The sequence below is a fragment of the Salvelinus fontinalis genome, chromosome 2, assembly GCF_029448725.1.
Source record: "Salvelinus fontinalis isolate EN_2023a chromosome 2, ASM2944872v1, whole genome shotgun sequence".
Classification (NCBI taxonomy): Eukaryota; Metazoa; Chordata; class Actinopteri; order Salmoniformes; family Salmonidae; genus Salvelinus; species Salvelinus fontinalis.
In genome coordinates, this window is record NC_074666.1 from 99560923 (window position 1) to 99583222 (window position 22300).

General features: G+C 38.9%; 1 protein-coding gene across 3 annotated transcripts in view; it reads left to right on the top strand.

Moving 5' to 3' along the window:
* The window catches only part of syt17 (synaptotagmin XVII), a 54839-nt gene extending 33429 nt beyond the window's left edge, over window positions 1-21410 (top strand). The window contains exons 7-9 of one of the 3 annotated variants that reach the window (XM_055897453.1): window positions 649-723; window positions 991-1111; window positions 20840-21410. In XM_055897453.1, the coding sequence (XP_055753428.1) occupies window positions 649-723; window positions 991-1111; window positions 20840-21216 (573 nt within the window). In that variant the 3' untranslated portion in view covers window positions 21217-21410. The remainder of the gene's footprint in view (window positions 1-648; window positions 724-990; window positions 1112-20839) is intronic. The other 2 variants (XM_055897443.1, XM_055897433.1) reach the window with 2 other exon arrangements.
* The last annotated feature ends 890 nt before the right edge of the window (window positions 21411-22300 follow it).

The window sequence follows — 22300 nt, forward strand, 5'->3', positions numbered from 1 at the left end:
TGGTGGGCAGTGCTCTCTTGACAGGTTTGTTGTGGTGCCATATTCTTTCCATTTTTTAATCATAGATTTAATGGTTCTCCGTGGGATGTTCAAAGTTTCTGATATTTTTTTATAACCCAACCCTGATCTGTACTTCTCCACAACTTTATCCCTGACCTGTTTGGAGAGCTCCTTGGTCTTCGTGGTGCCGCTTGCTTGGTGGTGTCCCTTGCATAGTGGTGTTGCAGACTCTTGGGCCTTTCAGAACAGGTGTATATATACTGAGATCATGTGATAGATCATGTGACCCTTAGATTGCACACGGGTGGACTTTATTTAACTAATGATGTGACTTCTGAAGGTAAATGGTTGCACCAGATCTTATTTAGGGGCTTCATAGCAAAGGGGGTGAATACATATGAACGCACCACTTTTCGGTTTCTTATTTTTTAGAATTCTTGGATTTATTTTTATTCTTTTTCATTTTACGTCACCAATTTGGACTATTTTGTGTGTGTCCATTACGTGAAATCTAAATAAAAATCAATTTATATGATAGGTTATAATGCAACAGAATAGGGAAAACGCCAAGGGGGATGCATACTTTTGCAAGGAACATTCATCCCTGTCTGATACATTAGTTGTGTAATGGTGTGTTTTCACTGGTAGGTGGCGCTGCCTCTGAGTGAGGTTGATCTGGTGAAGGGTGGTCACTGGTGGAAGGCCCTGGTACCCAGTTCTCAGGTAGGGAGAACACACACTAAGTGTCTTAGTTCAACACACACTAAGTGTCTTAGTTCAACAATGTCTTAGTTCAACACACACTAAGTGTCTTAGTTCAACACACACTAAGTGTCTTAGTTCAACACACACTACGTGTCTAGGTTCAACACACAATAAGTGTCTTAGTTCAACAATGTCTTAGTTCAACACACACTAAGTGTCTTAGTTCAACACACACAAAGTGTCTTAGTTCAACACACACAAAGTGTCTTCTTGTGTTTCTAACAGAATGAGGTAGAGCTGGGAGAGCTGCTGGTATCACTCAACTACCTGCCCTCCGCTGGAAGACTCAACGTTGACATCATCAGAGCCAAGCAGCTGCTGCAGACAGACATGTGCCAGGGATCAGGTAAACTATACCTACTAACATAGCTACTAATATACCTACTAACATACCTACTAACATACCTACTAACATACCTACTAATATACCTACTAACATACCTACTAATATACCAACTAACATACCTACTAATATACCTAATAGCATAGCTACTAATATACCTAATAACATACCTACTAATATACCTGCGAACATAGCTACTAACATACCTACTAATATACCTACTAATATACCTAATCATATACCTAATAATATACCTACTAATATACCTACTAATATACCTAATAACATACCTACTAATATACCTATTAATATACCTGCTAACATACCTAATAGCATACCTACTAATATACCTACGAATATACCTACAAACATACCTGCTAATATACCTGCTAACATACCTAATAATATACCTAATAACATACTTACTAACATACCTACTAATATACCTAATAACATACCTACTAACATACCTAATAACATACCTACTAATATACCTACGAATATACCTACTAATATACCTAATAACATACCTAATAACATACCTACTAACATACCTACTAATATACCTACTAATATACCTACTAACATACCTAATAACATACCTACCAATATACCTACTAATATACCTAATAACATACCTACTAATATACGTACTAATATATCTATTAATATACCTGCTAACATACCTACTAACATACCTACTAACATACTTACCAATATACCTATTAATATACCTACTAATATACCTACTAACATAACTACTAATATACCTAATAGCATAGCTACTAATATACCTAATAACATACCTACTAATATACCTACGAACATACCTACTAATATACCTACGAACATAGCTACTAACATACCTACTAATATACCTACTAATATACCTAATCATATACCTAATAATATACCTACTAATATACCTACGAATATACCTACTAATATACCTAATAACATACCTAATAACATACCTACTAACATACCTACTAATATACCTACTAATATACCTACTAACATACCTAATAACATACCTACCAATATACCTACTAATATACCTAATAACATACCTACTAATATACGTACTAATATACCTATTAATATACCTGCTAACATACCTACTAACATACCTACTAACATACTTACCAATATACCTATTAATATACCTACTAATATACCTACTAACATAACTACTAATATACCTAATAGCATAGCTACTAATATACCTAATAACATGCCTACTAATATACCTACGAACATACCTACTAATATACCTACGAACATAGCTACTAACATACCTACTAATATACCTACTAATATACCTAATCATATACCTAATAATATACCTACTAATATACCTACTAATATACCTAATAACATACCTACTAATATACCTATTAATATACCTGCTAACATACCTAATAGCACACCTACTAATATACCTACGAATATACCTACAAACATACCTGCTAATATACCTGCTAACATACCTAATAATATACCTAATAACATACCTACTAACATAACTACTAATATACCTAATAGCATAGCTACTAATATACCTAATAACATACCTACTAATATACCTACGAACATAGCTACTAACATACCTACTAATATACCTACAATTTTTTTATTTTATTTTATTTTATTTCACCTTTATTTAACCAGGTAGGCTAGTTGAGAACAAGTTCTCATTTGCAACTGCGACCTGGCCAAGATAAAGCATAGCAGTGTGAACAGACAACAACACAGAGTTACACATGGAGTAAACAATAAACAAGTCAATAACATGGTAGAAAAAAGAGAATCTATATATGTGTGCAAAAGGCATGAGGTAGGCAAAAAATCGAGTAATTACAATTTAGCAGATTAACACTGGAGTGATAAATCGTCAGATGATCATGTGCAAGAAGAGATACTGGTGTGCAAAAGAGCAGAAAAGTAAATAAATAAAAGCAGTATGGGGGGTGGGTAAATTGGGTGGGTAGTTTACAGATGGACTATGTACAGCTGCAGCGATCGGTTAGCTGCTCGGATAGCAGATTTTTAAAGTTGTTGAGGGAGATAAAAGTCAATTCAATCAATCAATTTTATTTTATATAGCCCTTCGTACATCAGATAATATCTCGAAGTGCTGTACAGAAACCCAGCCTAAAACCCCAAACAGCTAGAATGCAGGTGTAGAAGCACGGTGGCTAGGAAAAACTCCCTAGAAAGGCCAAAACCTAGGAAGAAACCTAGAGAGGAACCAGGCTATGAGGGGTGGCCAGTCCTCTTCTGGCTGTGCCGGGAGGAGATTATAACAGAACTATGCCAAGATGTTCAAAAATGTTCATAATTGACAAGCATGGTCAAATAATAATCATGAATAATTTTCAGTTGGCTTTTCATAGCTGATCATTAAGAGTTGAAAAACAACAGGTCTGGGACAGGTGGCGGTTCCATAACCGCAGGCAGAACAGCTGAAACTGGAATAGCAGCAAGGCCAGGCGGACTGGGGACAGCAAGGAGTCACCACGGGCGGCAGTCCCGACGCATGGTCCTAGGGCCCAGGTCCTCCGAGAGAAAGAAAGAGAGAAGGAGAAAATTAGAGAGAGCCAAGATTTTCAAAATGTTCATAAATGACAAGCATGGTCAAATAATAATCAGGAATAAATCTCAGTTGGCTTTTCATAGCCGATCATTAAGAGTTGAAAACAGCAGGTCTGGGACAGGTAGGGGTTCCATAACCGCAGGCAGAAGAGTTGAAACTGGAATAGCAGCAAGGCCAGGCGGACTGAGGGCAGCAAGGAGTCACCACGGCCGGTAGTCCCGACGTATGGTCCTAGGGCTCAGGTCCTCCGAGAGAAAGAAAGAGAGAAGGAGAAAATTAGAGAGAGCCAAGTCTCCAACTTCAGAGATTTTTGCAATTCGTTCCAGTCGCAGGCAGCAGAGAACTGGAAGGAAAGGCGTCCAAATGAGGTTTTGGCTTTAGGGATGATCAGTGAGATACACCTGCTGGAGCGCGTGCTACGGGTGGGTGTAGCCATCGTGACCAGTGAACTGAGATAAGACGGCACTTTACCTAGCATAGCCTTGTAGATGACCTGGAGCCAGTGGGTCTGACGACGAACATGTAGCGAGGGCCAGCCGACTAGTGCATACAGGTCGCAGTGGTGGGTCGTATAAGGTGCTTTAGTAACAAAACGGATGGCACTGTGATAGACTGCATCCAGTTTGCTGAGTAGAGTATTGGAAGCTATTTTGTAGATGACATCGCCGAAGTCGAGGATCGGTAGGATAGTCAGTTTTACTAGGGTAAGTTTGGCGGCGTGAGTGAAGGAGGCTTTGTTGCGGAATAGAAAGCCGACTCTAGATTTGATTTTGGATTGGAGATGTTTGATATGAGTCTGGAAGGAGAGTTTGCAGTCTAGCCAGACACCTAGGTACTTATAGATGTCCACATATTCTAGGTCAGAACCGTCCAGGGTGGTGATGCTAGTCGGGCGTGCGGGTGCAGGCAGCGAACGGTTGAAAAGCATGCATTTGGTTTTACTAGCGTTTAAGAGCAGTTGGAGGCCACGGAAGGAGTGTTGTATGGCATTGAAGCTCGTTTGGAGGTTAGATAGCACAGTGTCCAAGGAAGGGCCGGAAGTGTACAGAATGGTGTCGTCTGCATAGAGGTGGATCAGGGAATCGCCCGCAGCAAGAGCAACATCATTGATGTATACAGAGAAAAGAGTCGGCCCGAGAATTGAACCCTGTGGTACCCCCATAGAGACTGCCAGAGGACCGGACAGCATGCCCTCCGATTTGAAACACTGAACTCTGTCTGCAAAGTAGTTGGTGAACCAGGCAAGGCAGTCATTAGAAAAACCGAGGCTACTGAGTCTGCCGATAAGAATATGGTGATTGACAGAGTCGAAAGCCTTGGCCAGGTCGATGAAGACGGCTGCACAGTAATGTCTTTTATCGATGGCGGTTATGACATTGTTTAGTACCTTGAGCGTGGCTGAGGTGCACCCGTGACCGGCTCGGAAACCGGATTGCACAGCGGAGAAGGTACGGTGGGATTCGAGATGGTCAGTGATCTGTTTGTTGACTTGGCTTTCGAAGACCTTAGATAGGCAGGGCAGGATGGATATAGGTCTGTAACAGTTTGGGTCCAGGGTGTTTCCCCCTTTGAAGAGGGGGATGACCGCGGCAGCTTTCCAATCCTTGGGGATCTCAGATGATACGAAGGAGAGGTTGAACAGGCTGGTAATAGGGGGTGCGACAATGGCGGCGGACAGTTTCAGAAATAGGGGGTCCAGATTGTCAAGCCCAGCTGATTTGTATGGGTCCAGGTTTTCCAGCTCTTTCAGAACATCTGCTATCTGGATATGGGTAAAGGAGAAGCTGGGGAGGCTTGGGCGAGTAGCAGCGGGGGGGGAGGGGCTGTTGGCCAAGGTTGGAGTCGCCAGGAGGAAGGCATGGCCAGCCATTGAGAAATGTTTGTTGAAGTTTTCGATTATCATGGACTTATCAGTGGTGACCGTGTTACCTAGCCTCAGTGAAGTGGGCAGCTGGGAGGAGGTGCTCTTGTTTTCCATGGACTTTACAGTATCCCAGAACTTTTTGGAGTTAGAGCTACAGGATGCAAATTTCTGCTTGAAAAAGCTGGCCTTTGCTTTCATGACTGACTGCGTGTATTGGTTCCTGACTTCCCTGAACAGTTGCATATCACGGGGGCTCTTTGATGCTATTGCAGTTCGCCACAGGATGTTTTTGTGCTGGTCGAGGGCAGTCAGGTCTGGAGTGAACCAAGGGCTATATCTGTTCTTGGTTCTGCATTTTTTGAACGGAGCATGCTTGTCTAATATGGTGAGGAAGTAACTTTTAAAGAATGACCAGGCATCCTCAACTGACGGGATGAGGTCAATATCCTTCCAGGGTACCCGGGCCAGGTCGATTAGAAAGGCCTGCTCGCAGAAGTGTTTTAGGGAGCGTTTGACAGTGATGAGGGGTGGTCGTTTGGCCGCAGACCCGTGGCGGATACAGGCAATGAGGCAGTGATCGCTGAGATCTTGATTGAAGACAGCAGAGGTGTATTTGGAGGGCAAGTTGGTCAGGATAATGTCTATTAGGGTGCCCATGTTTACGGATTTAGGGTTGTACCTGGTGGGTTCCTTGATGATTTGTGTGAGATTGAGGGCATCAAGCTTAGATTGTAGGACTGCCGGGGTGTTAAGCATATCCCAGTTTAGGTCACCTAACAGAACAAACTCTGAAGCTAGATGGGGAGCGATCAATTCACAGATGGTGTCCAGGGCACAGCTGGGAGCTGAGGGGGGTCGGTAGCAGGCGGCAACAGTGAGAGACTTATTTCTGGAGAGATTAATTTTAAAAATTATAAGTTCGAACTGTTTGGGCATAGACCTGGAAAGTATGACAGAACTTTGCAGGCTATCTCTGCACTAGATTGCAACTCCTCCCCCTTTGGCAGTTCTATCTTGACGGAAAGTGTTATAGTTGGGTATGGAAATCTCAGAATTTTTGGTGGCCTTCCTAAGCCAGGATTCGGACACGGCGAGGACATCAGGGTTGGCAGAGTGTGCTAAAGCGGTGAGTAAGGCAAACTTAGGGAGGAGGCTTCTGATGTTGACATGCATGAGGCCAAGGCTTTTTCGATAAACCTAATATACCTAATAACATACCTAATAACATACCTACTAATATACCTACTAATATACCTAATAACATAACTAATAGCATACCTACTAACATACCTATTAATATACCTGCTAACATACCTAATAACATACCTACTAATATACCTACGAATATACCAACTAACATACCTGCTAATATACCTGCTAATATACCTACTAACATACCTGCTAATATACCTGCTAACATACCTACTAACATACCTATTAATATACCTACTAATATACCTACTAACATACCTACTAATATACCTAATAACGAACCTACTAATATACCTAATAATATACCTAATAACATACCTACTAACATACCTACTAATATACCTACTAATATACCTACTAATATACCTAATAACATACCTACTAATATACCTAATAACATACCTAATAACATACCTACTAACATACCTACTAATATACCTACTAATATACCTACTAACATACCTAATAACATACCTACTAACACACCTACTAACTGTACCTACTTATATACCTATAATATACCTACTAACATACCCACTAACATACCTACTAACATACCTAATAACATACCTAATAACATATCTACTAATATACCTACTAACATACCTAATAACATACCTAATAACATACCTACTAATATACCTACTAACATACCTACTAACATACCTACTGATATACCTAATAACAAACCTACTAATATACCTATTAATATGCCTACTAATATACCTACTAACATAACTACTAATATACCTAATAACATACCTACTAATATACCTACAAACATAGCTACTAACATACCTACTAATATACCTACTAATACACCTAATAACATACCTAATAACATACCTACTAATATGCCTACTAATATACCTAATAATATACCTAATAGCATACCTACTAACATAACTATTAATATACCTGCTAACATACCTAATAACATACCTACTAATATACCTACGAATATACCTACTAACATACCTGCTAATATACCTGCTAATATACCTACTAACATACCTGCTAATATACCTGCTAACATACCTACTAACATACCTATTAATATACCTACTAATATACCTACTAACATACCTACTAATATACCTAATAACATTCCTAATAATATACCTAATAATATACCTAATAACATACCTACTAACATACCTACTAATATACCTACTAATATACCTAATAACATACCTACTAATATACCTAATAATATACCTAATAACATACCTACTAACATACCTACTAATATACCTACTAATATACCTACTAACATACCTAATAACATACCTACTAACACACCTACTAACTGTACCTACTTATATACCTATTAATATACCTACTAACATACCTACTAACATACCTACTAACATACCTACTAACATACCTAATAACATACCTAATAACATACCTACTAACACACCTACTAACTGTACCTACTTATATACCTATTAATATACCTACTAACATACCTACTAACATACCTACTAACATACCTACTAACATACCTAATAACATACCTAATAACATACCTAATAATATACCTACTAACATACCTAATAACATACCTAATAACATACCTACTAATATACCTACTAACTTACCCACTAACATACCTACTAACATACCTACTAACATACCTAATAACATACCTACTAATATACCTACTAACATACCTAATAACATACCTAATAACATACCTACTAATATACCTACTAACATACCTACTAACATACCTACTAACATACCTACTAATATACCTATTAATATACCTACTAATATACCTACTAACATACCTACTAATATACCTAATAACATACCTACTAATATACCTATTAATATACCTACTAATATACCTAATAACATACCTACTAATATACCTATTAATATACCTACTAATATACCTACTAACATACCTACTAATATACCTAATAACATACCTACTAATATACCTATTAATATACCTACTAATATACCTAATAACATACCTACTAATATATCTACTAATATACCTACTAACATACCTAATAACATACCTACTAACACACCTACTAACTGTACCTACTTATATACCTATTAATATACCTACTAACATACCTACTAACATACCTACTCACATACCTACTAACATACCTAATAACATACCTAATAACATACCTACTAATATACCTACTAACATACCTAATAACATACCTAATAACACACCTACTAATATACCTACTAACATACCTACTAACATGCCTACTAATATACCTAATAACATACCTACTAATATACCTATTAATATACCTACTAATATACCTAATAACATACCTACTAATATACCTAATAATATACCTAATAACATACCTACTAACATACCTACTAATATACCTACTAATATACCTACTAACATACCTAATAACATACCTACTAACACACCTACTAACTGTACCTACTTATATACCTATTAATATACCTACTAACATACCTACTAACATACCTACTAACATACCTACTAACATACCTAATAACATACCTAATAACATACCTACTAATATACCTACTAACATACCTAATAACATACCTAATAACATACCTACTAATATACCTACTAACTTACCCACTAACATACCTACTAACATACCTAATAACATACCTAATAACATACCTACTAATATACCTACTAACATACCTACTAACATACCTACTAACATACCTACTAATATGCCTATCAATATACCTACTAATATACCTACTAACATACCTACTAATATACCTAATAACATACCTACTAATATACCTATTAATATACCTACTAATATACCTAATAACATACCTACTAATATACCTAATAATATACCTAATAACATACCTACTAACATACCTACTAATATACCTACTAATATACCTACTAACATACCTAATAACATACCTACTAACACACCTACTAACTGTACCTACTTATATACCTATTAATATACCTACTAACATACCTACTAACATACCTACTAACATACCTACTAACATACCTAATAACATACCTAATAACATACCTACTAATATACCTACTAACATACCTAATAACATACCTACTAACATACCTACTAATATACCTACTAACATACCTAATAACATACCTAATAACATACCTACTAATATACCTACTAACATACCTACTAACATACCTACTAATATACCTATTAATATACCTACTAATATACCTAATAACATACCTACTAATATACCTAATAATATACCTAATAACATACCTACTAACATACCTACTAATATACCTACTAATATACCTACTAACATACCTAATAACATACCTACTAACACACCTACTAACTGTACCTACTTATATACCTATTAATATACCTACTAACATACCTACTAACATACCTACTAACACACCTACTAACTGTACCTACTTATATACCTATTAATATACCTACTAACATACCTACTAACATACCTACTAACATACCTAATAACATACCTAATAACATACCTACTAATATACCTACTAACATACCTAATAACATACCTACTAACATACCTACTAATATACCTACTAACATACCTAATAACATACCTAATAACATACCTACTAATATACCTACTAACATACCTACTAACATGCCTACTAATATACCTAATAACATACCTACTAATATACCTATTAATATACCTACTAATATACCTAATAACATACCTACTAATATACCTAATAATATACCTAATAACATACCTACTAACATACCTACTAATATACCTACTAATATACCTACTAACATACCTAATAACATACCTACTAACACACCTACTAACTGTACCTACTTATATACCTATTAATATACCTACTAACATACCTACTAACATACCTACTAACATACCTACTAACATACCTAATAACATACCTAATAACATACCTACTAATATACCTACTAACATACCTAATAACATACCTAATAACATACCTACTAATATACCTACTAACTTACCCACTAACATACCTACTAACATACCTAATAACATACCTAATAACATACCTACTAATATACCTACTAACATACCTACTAACATACCTACTAACATACCTACTAATATGCCTATCAATATACCTACTAATATACCTACTAACATACCTACTAATATACCTAATAACATACCTACTAATATACCTATTAATATACCTACTAATATACCTAATAACATACCTACTAATATACCTAATAATATACCTAATAACATACCTACTAACATACCTACTAATATACCTACTAATATACCTACTAACATACCTAATAACATACCTACTAACACACCTACTAACTGTACCTACTTATATACCTATTAATATACCTACTAACATACCTACTAACATACCTACTAACATACCTACTAACATACCTAATAACATACCTAATAACATACCTACTAATATACCTACTAACATACCTAATAACATACCTACTAACATACCTACTAATATACCTACTAACATACCTAATAACATACCTAATAACATACCTACTAATATACCTACTAACATACCTACTAACATACCTACTAATATACCTATTAATATACCTACTAATATACCTAATAACATACCTACTAATATACCTAATAATATACCTAATAACATACCTACTAACATACCTACTAATATACCTACTAATATACCTACTAACATACCTAATAACATACCTACTAACACACCTACTAACTGTACCTACTTATATACCTATTAATATACCTACTAACATACCTACTAACATACCTACTAACACACCTACTAACTGTACCTACTTATATACCTATTAATATACCTACTAACATACCTACTAACATACCTACTAACATACCTAATAACATACCTAATAACATACCTACTAATATACCTACTAACATACCTAATAACATACCTACTAACATACCTACTAATATACCTACTAACATACCTAATAACATACCTAATAACATACCTACTAATATACCTACTAACATACCTACTAACATACCTACTAATATACCTAATAACATACCTACTAATATACCTATTAATATACCTACTAATATACCTAATAACATACCTACTAATATACCTAATAATATACCTAATAACATACCTACTAACATACCTACTAATATACCTACTAATATACCTACTAACATACCTAATAACATACCTACTAACACACCTACTAACTGTACCTACTTATATACCTATTAATATACCTACTAACATACCTACTAACATACCTAATAACATACCTAATAACATACCTACTAATATACCTACTAACATACCTAATAACATACCTACTAACATACCTACTAATATACCTACTAATATATCTACTAACATACCTAATAACATACCTACTAACATACCTACTAATATACCTACTAACATACCTACTAATATACCTACTAACATACCTACTAACATACCTACTAACATACCTACTAATATACCTACTAACATACAGTGGGGAGAACAAGTATTTGACACACTGCCGATTTTGCAGGTTTTCCTATTTACAAAGCATGTAGAGGTCTGTAATTTTTATCATAGGTACACTTCAACTGTGAGAGACGGAATCTAAAACAAAAATCCAGAAAATCACATTGTATGATTTTTAAGTAATTAATTTGCATTTTATTGCATGACATAAGTATTTGATCACCTACCAACCTGTAAGAATTCCGGCTCTCACAGACCTGTTAGTTTTTCTTTAAGAAGCCCTCCTGTTCTCCACTCATTACCTGTATTAACTGCACCCGTTTGAACTCGTTACCTGTATAAAAGACACCTGTCCACACACTCAATCAAACAGACTCCAACCTCTCCACAATGGCCAAGACCAGAGAGCTGTGTAAGGACATCAGGGATAAAATTGTAGACCTGCACAAGGCTGGGATGGGCTACAGGACAATAGGCAAGCAGCTTGGTGAGAAGGCAACAACTGTTGGCGCAATTATTAGAAAATGGAAGAAGTTCAAGATGACGGTCAATCACACTCGGTCTGGGGCTCCATGCAAGATCTCACCTCGTGGGGCATCAATGATCATGAGGAAGGTGAGGGATCAGCCCAGAACTACACGGCAGGACCTGGTCAATGACCTGAAGAGAGCTGGGACCACAGTCTCAAAGAAAACCATTAGTAACACACTACGCCGTCATGGATTAAAATCCTGCAGTGCACGCAAGGTCCCCCTGCTCATACCTACTAATATACCTAATAACATACCTACTAATATACCTAGTAATATACCTAATAACATACCTAATAACATACCTACTAACATACCTACTAATATACCTACTAACATACCTACTAATATACCTACTAATATACCTAATAACATACCTACTAATATACCTACTAACATACCTACTAATATACCTACTAATATACCTTATAACATACCTAATAACATACCTACTAATATACCTACTAACATACCTACTAATATACCTACTAATATACCTAATAACATACCTAATAACATACCTAATAACATACCTAATAACATACCTACTAAAATACCTGCTAACATACCTAATAACATACCTACTAATATACCTACTAACATACCTACTAATATACCTACTAATATACCTACTAATATACCTAATAACATACCTACGAATATACCTACTAACATACCTACTAACATACCTACTAATATACCTACTAACATACCTAATAACATACCTACTAACATACCTAATAACATACCTACTAATATACCTAATAACATACCTACTAATATACCTGCTAATATACCTACTAATATACCTTATAACATACTAATATACCTACTAATATACCTAATAACATACCTACTAATATACCTGCTAATATACCTACTAATATACCTACTAATATACCTTATAACATACTAATATACCTACTAATATACCTAATGACATACCTACTAATATACCTGCTAATATACCTACTAATATACCTACTAATATACCTTGTAACATACTAATATACCTACTAATATACCTACTAATATACCTACTAATATACCTTATAACATACTAATATACCTACTAATATACCTTATAACATACTAATATACCTACTAATATACCTGCTAATATACCTACTAATATACCTACTAATATACCTTATAACATACTAATATACCTACTAATATACCTAATAACATACCTACTAATATACCTGCTAATATACCTGCTAATATACCTACTAATATACCTACTAATATACCTACTAATATACCTACTAACATACCTACTAATATACCTACTAACATACCTAATAACATACCTACTAATATACCTAATAATATACCTACTAACATACCTACTAATATACCTACTAATATACCTACTAATATACCTACTAACATACCTAATAACATACCTATTAATATACCTAATAACATACCTAATAACATACCTAATAACATACCTACTAATATTCCTACTAATATACCTACTAACATACCTACTAATATACCTACTAATATACCTACTAATATACCTACTAACATACCTACTAACATACCTAATAACATACCTACTAATATATCTACTAACCTACCTATTTGCATTGCTCCCCCACTCTCTGTTATTATCTATGCATGTGACAAATACAATTTGATTTGATTTGACCTGCTAATATACCTATTAATATAGCTACTAATATAGCTACTAACATACCTACTAATATACCTACTAATATAGTAATATACCAACTGTTTTTCCACATTGACTCAAGATGGCGCTTAACTTCTAGTCCTTAGGAAATTGTGCAGTATTTTATTTTATTTATTTTTTTATTATTTTTATTATTGTTAGCCCAGAAAACCTTAAGTGTTATTACATGCAGCTGGGAAGAGCTAGTGGATATCAGAGAGATGTCAACTTACCAGCCCAACCAGCACTACGACCAGGAAAATGACTTTCTCAAAGCAGATCCTTTGTCTGCACCTCCCAGGGCATTTTAACTGATTCCAGAGGTCCACACAAAACAACGCCATCGGAGGAGAGGGTGCCGGAGCGGTCTTCAAGTGAAGCTTTGGATGCGCACACCTCCCACTGCTTACGAATATATTACTCGCTAATGTCCAGTCCCTAGCTAACAAAGTCGACGAAATTAGGACAAGAGTTGCTTTCCAAAGAGATATCCGGGATTGTAACATACTCTATTTCACGGAGACATGGCTAACTAGGGACATGCTGTCAGAGTCCGTACATCCAACGAGATTTTCAGTGCATCGCACCGACAGGAACAAACATCTCTCTAGTAAGAAGATGGGCGGGGGTGCTTGTTTGATGATTAATAACTCATGGTGTAATTGTAACAACATACAAGAACTCAAGTCCTTTTGTTCACCTGACCTACAATTCCTCACAATCAAATGCCGACGTTTTATCTCCCAAGAGAACTCTCCTCGGTTATCATCACAGCCGTGAATATCCCCCTGCAAGCGGATACCAGGACGACCATCAAGGAACTTCACTGGACTCTATGTAAACTGGAAACCATATATATTCTGAGGCTGCATTTATTGTAGCTGGAGATTTTAACAACGCTAATCTGAGAACAAGACTAAATTCTCTAATCATACCGATTGCATTACACGAGCAAGTAACACACTCGACCACTGCTGCTCTAACTTCCGCGATGCCTACAAGGCCCTCCCTGCCCTCCTTTTAACAAATCTGACCATGACTCCATCTTGTTGCTCCCCTCCTATAGGCAGAAACTAAAACAGGAAGCGCCCGTGCTTAGGTCTATCCAACGCTGGTCTGACTATCGGATTCCACGCTTAAAGATTGCTTCGATCACGTGGACTGGGCTATGTTCCAGGTAGTCTCAGACAATAATATCGACGTATATGCTGACTCGGTGAGCGAGTTTATAAGGAAGTGTATAGGAGATGTTGTACCCACTGTGACTATTAAAACCTTCCCTAACTATAAACCGTGGATTGATGGCAGTATTCGCGCAAAACTGAAAGCACGTACCACCACATTTAATCATGGCAAGGTGACTGGAAACATGACCGAATACAAACAGTGTAGTTATTCCCTCCGTAAGGCAATCAAAAAAGCAAAGTGTGAGTATAGAGACAAACGACAGAGTGGAAATCTGAACGACAGAGTGGATACCAGAACGACAGAGTGGATACCAGAACGACAGAGTGGATACCTGAATAACAGAGGGGATACCTGAATAACAGAGTGGATACCTGAATAACAGAGTGGATACCTGAATAACAGAGTGGATACCTGAATAACAGAGGGGATACCTGAATAACAGAGGGGATACCTGAATAACAGAGTGGATACCAGAACGACAGAGGGGGATACCTGAATAACAGAGTGGATACCTGAGTTACAGAGTGGATACCTGAATAACAGAGTGGATACCTGAATAACAGAGGGGATACCTCAATAACAGAGGGGATACCTGAATAACAGAGGGGATACCTGAATAACAGAGTGGATACCTGAATTACAGAGTGGATACCTGAATTACAGAGTGGATACCTGAATAACAGAGTGGATACCTGAATAACAGAGTGGATACCTGAATAACAGAGTGGATACCTGAACGACAGAGGGGGATACCTGAATAACAGAGTGGATACCTGAATTACAGAGGGGATACCTGAATTACAGAGTGGATACCAGAACGACAGAGTGGATACCTGAACAACAGAGGGGGATACCTGAACGACAGAGTGGATACCTGCATAACAGAGTGGATACCTGAATAACAGAGTGGATACCTGAACGACAGAGTGGATACCTGAACGACAGAGGGGGATACCTGAATTACATAGTGAATACCTGAATAACAGAGTGGATACCTGAATAACAGAGTGGATACCTGAATAACAGAGTGGATACCTGAATAACAGAGTGGATACCTGAACGACAGAGTGGATACCTGAATAACAGAGTGGATACCTGAATAACAGAGTGGATACCTGAATAACAGAGTGGATACCTGAATAACAGAGTGGATACCTGAATAACAGAGTGGATACCTGAATAACAGAGTGGATACCTGAATAACAGAGGGGATACCTGAATAACAGAGTGGATACCTGAACGACAGAGTGGATACCTGAACGACAGAGGGGGATACCTGAATTACATAGTGGATACCTGAATAACTCAGTGGATACCTGAATAACACAGCTGAATGGTGCTGGAATGTATAGCAGCCATTTTACAAGCTCCTGACCAATTATTTATGTATTTTTTTGAGCCGATCTTTATCTTATTTTGTATAAAATGTTTTGCCATCGTTTCCTAAGACCAAAGAGAGCTTCTGGACATCAGAAGAGCGATCACTAACCCCAATTTGGATGAAGATTTCTACTTCAATGAGTTGACGGCACAGGATATACTGCTCACCCCAGACCAGGCCCTAATCCCCAACACTCGGAAGAGAAAGAGACAGTGCTACAGAGGCCGACTTGCGGGTACCCTGTTGAAACCAATAATCTGCTTCTACGCGCTGCCGGTGGTTTTAATGCAGGAAAACTCAAATCTGTCTGACCTATGTAATTTCAACCAGCATGTCACCTGTGCAACTAGAGGCGAAAATACTCTAGATCTATTGCACTCCACACTGTCCTTTCCCACTTGGACAAAAGGAACACCTACTGTATGTGAGAATGATGTTCATTGACTACAGCTCAGCGTTCAACACCATAATTCCCTCCAAGCTCATCATTAAGCTAAGGACCCTGGGACTGAACACCTCCATCTGCAGCTCGATCCTGGACTTCCTGACGGGCTGCCCCCAGGTGTTGAGGGTAGGCAACAACACATCCGCCACGCTGACGCTCAAGACGGGGGCCCCTCAGGGGTGCGTGCTTAGTCCCCTCCAGGACTCCCTGTTCCCTCACGACTGCATGGCCACACACGACTCCAACACCATCATTACGTTTACGTCTGACCACACGATGGTGGAAGGCCTGATCACCGAAGATGATTAAACAGCCTCTAGGGAGGAGATCAGAGACCTGGCAGTGTGGTGACAAGACAACAACCTCTCCCGCAACGTCAGCAAGACAAAGGAGCTGATCGTGGACTACAGGAAACAGAGTGCCGAGCAGCCCCCATTCACATGGACGGAGCTGTAGTTAAGCAGGTGTTCACATCACTAAGGATCATGGTCCACACACACCAACACAGTCGTGAAGAGGGCCTCCCCCTCAGGAGGCTGAAAAGATTTGGCATGGGCCCTGAGATCCTCAAAACATGATACAGCTGCACCATTGAGAGAACATCTTCACTGGCTGCATCACAACTTGGTATGGCAACTGCTTGGCATCTGACCGGAAGGCACTACGGAGGGTAGTGCGTACGACCCAGTACATCACTGGGGCCGAGCGCTGTGCCATCCAGGATCTCTATACCAGGCGAGGAAGGAAGGCACTACAGAGGGTAGTGCGTACGACCCAGTACATCACTGGGGCCGAGCGCTGTGCCATCCAGGATCTCTATACCAGGCGAGGAAGGAAGGCACTACAGAGGGTAGTGCGTACGACCCAGAACATCACTGGGGCCGAGCGCTGTGCCATCCAGGACCTCTATACCAGGCGAGGAAGGAAGGCACTACAGAGGGTAGTGCGTACGACCCAGAACATCACTGGGGCCGAGCGCTGTGCCATCCAGGATCTCTATACCAGGCGAGGAAGGAAGGCACTACAGAGGGTAGTGCGTACGACCCAGAACATCACTGGGGCCGAGCGCTGTGCCATCCAGGATCTCTATACCAGGCGAGGAAGGAAGGCACTAAACGTTTTATATGTGCAGTAGCTTATGGGGATCCTAATAAATTAAACTTAACTTAATTAACTAATCTGTCACTTTATTCCTAGTTATATGTACATATCTACCTCATTTAACAGGTACCCCTGAACATTGACTCAGTACTGGTACCCCGTGTATATAGCCAAGTTATCATTGACTCAATACTGGTACCCTGTGTAAATAGCCAAGTTATCATTGACTCAATACTGGTACCCCGTGTAAATAGCCAAGTTATCATTGACTCAATACTGGTACCCTGTGTAAATAGCCAAGTTATCATTGACTCAATACTGGTACCCCGTGTAAATAGCCAAGTTATCATTGACTCGGTACTGGTACCCCATGTAAATAGCCAAGTTATCATTGACTCAATACTGGTACCCTGTGTAAATAGCCAAGTTATCATTGACTCAATACTGGTACCCTGTGTATATAGCCAAGTTATCATTGACTGGGTACTGGTACCCCGTGTAAATAGCCAAGTTATCATTGACTCAGTACTGGTACCCCGTGTATATAACCAAGTTATCATTGACTCAGTACAGGTACCCCGTGTATATAACCAGGTTATCATTGACTCAGTACAGGTACCCCGTGTATATAACCAGGTTATCATTGACTCAGTACAGGTACCCCGTGTATATAACCAAGTTATCGTTACTTACTGTGTATCTGTTATTACTTTTCAATTATTTCTCTATTTTCTTTCTCTCTGCTTTGTTGGGAAGGACCCGTAAGTCAGCTTTTCACTGTTAGTCCACACCTGTTGTTTATCAAGCATGTGACAAATAACATTTGATTTGAGGATACCTGAATAACACCTTATGTACCACACCTGGGGATCAGCTGCTGCAGATCAGATAATAACTGCAGAAACCTGAATAACACACCTGACACACACCTGGGGATCAGGTAATAACTGCAGTAACCTGAATAACACACCTGACACACACCTGGGGATCAGGTAATAACTGCAGAAACCTGAATAACACACCTGACACACACCTGGGGATCAGGTAATAACTGCAGAAACCTGAATAACACACCTGACACACACCTGGGGATCAGGTAATAACTACAGAAACCTGAATAACACACCTGACACACACCTGGGGATCAGGTAATAACTGAAGAAACCTGAATAACACACCTGACACACACCTGGGGATCAGGTAATAACTGCAGAAACCTGAATAACACACCTGACACACACCTGGGGATCAGCTGCTGCAGAAACCTGAATAACACACCTGACACACACCTGGGGATCAGGTAATAACTACAGAAACCTGAATTACACACCTGACACACACCTGGGGATCAGGTAATAACTACAGAAACCTGAATAACACACCTGACACACAACTGGGGATCAGGTAATAACTGAAGAAACCTGAATAACACACCTGACACACACCTGGGGATCAGGTAATAACTGCAGAAACCTGAATAACACACCTGACACACACCTGGGGATCAGGTAATAACTACAGAAACCTGAATTACACACCTGACACACACATGGGGATCAGGTAATAACTACAGAAACCTGAATAACACACCTGACACACAACTGGGGATCAGGTAATAACTGAAGAAACCTGAATAACACACCTGACACACACCTGGGTATCAGGTAATAACTGCAGAAACCTGAATAACACACCTGACACACACCTGGGGATCAGGTAATAACTGCTGACACCTGAAAAACACACCTGACACACACCTGAGGATCAGGTAATAACTGCAGAAACCTGAATAACACACCTGACACACACATGGGTCAGGCATCACAGGGAACCACTTCACACCACAACACGACACACCATGACACACCATGACACACCACACCACAACACTACACACCACAACACACTATGTCATACCACAACACTACACACCACAACACACTATGTCATACCACAACACTACACAACACACCACAACACTATACACCACTACACACCACGACATATCACGACACACCACGACACACTATGTCACACCACAACAACACGACACTATACACCACGACACACCATGACACACTATGTCATACCACGGGGTACCATGACACACTATGTCATACCACGGGGTACCATGACACACTATGTCATACCACGGGGTACCATGACACACTATGTCATACCACGGGGTACCATGCACGTCATGCCACCTGCACATCATATTTCTTGCTAGCAGAACATTTAACTTCCTTCCTGTCTCTGTCTACATCCCCCCCAGACCCGTTTGTGAAGGTTCAGCTGGTAACAGGGCTGAAGCTGGTAAAGACCAAGAAGACATCCTGTATGAAAGGAACCATCGACCCCTTCTACAACGAGTCGTTCAGCTTCAGAGTCCCCCACGAAGACCTCAGCGAAGTCAGCCTGGTATTTACAGGTACAGCCCCTAGAGAGAGAGACAGAGAGAGAGAGAGAGAGAGAGAGAGAGAGAGAGAGAGAGAGAGAGAGAGAGAGAGAGAGAGAGAGAGAGAGAGAGAGAGAGAGAGAGAGAGAGAGAGAGAGAGAGACTCCATATATATTGCTTTGGCAACAGTAACAACCACCCAACAGTGGCAACCACTAATTCATGCCAATAAACATTTTATTGAATTGAATTGAGATGGGGAGTGGAGAGGGAGAGAGAGAAAAGAGAGAGAGAAAAGGGAAGTAATTCATATTATTACTCTGAAAAATAATAATGACCTTTCATTTGCTCTGTAACCTCATAGTAGACTTCCTACCTAGGCTCCCTACGGAGTGTACACTCTCTCCCTCTGTGGGGTGTATCTACGTAGAGAATAAGAGCATGCCTCCTGTGGTGTGTACAGGAGGATGGTGTCTCTATCTCTCTCTCTCTCTCTCTCTCTCTCTCTCTCTCTCCATCTCTCTCCCTCTCTCCTTACCTCTCTCTCTCTCGCTCTCTCTATCTCCCTCTCTCCTTACCTCTCTCTCTCTCTCTATCTCCCTCTCTCATTCCCTCTCTCCTTACCTCTCTCTCTCCATCTCTCTCTCTCTCTCTCTCTCTCTCTCTCTCTCTCTCTCTCTCTCTCTCTCTCTCTCTTCGGAGTGCATGCTGGGAGTGAGTCCTCAAGCAGGAGTGTTTGTGAGAGCGAATGGAAATTCTTTTCACTCTATTGGGTTTTGGTATGTATATATATATATATAGTGATTAGTTTAGTTGTTTTTAGGGTATATTGGTTAACTATCATTAAGCACGTATAAGGGTGGTGGGATTGTTTGAGGTTGTTTGTGGGTTTTTTCGCGAGGGCACAACCAGCGGGTGGGGCTGGTTTCTAATGGCCACTCGCGGATGTGTAGAGTTTGAAAGACTTAGTAGGAGGCATGGCGTGAAGATTCTAGCCGAGACCGGGTGTTCAGTAGAAGAATGTAGTCTTGCTGTCGGTGCTATCATTGGGTATGATAGCATAAAATCAGCCTCAAGGATGAATAGCGCCGTAGTGATCTTCTTAGATTCTATTGAAAAGGTGAATAAAATAGTTGAGACGGGTGTTGTGTTACGGGAGACACAGACGCAGGTGTTTCCGCTTATGAATTCGGCGAAAAAAGTGATACTTTCTAATGTGCCACCTTTTGTTAAAGATGAAGTGTTGCAGCGAGAGTTAGCGCGTCATGGTCAAATTGTATCTACAATAAAGAAGGTTCTTTTTGGATGCAAATCTCCGTTGCTGAAACATGTCGTGTC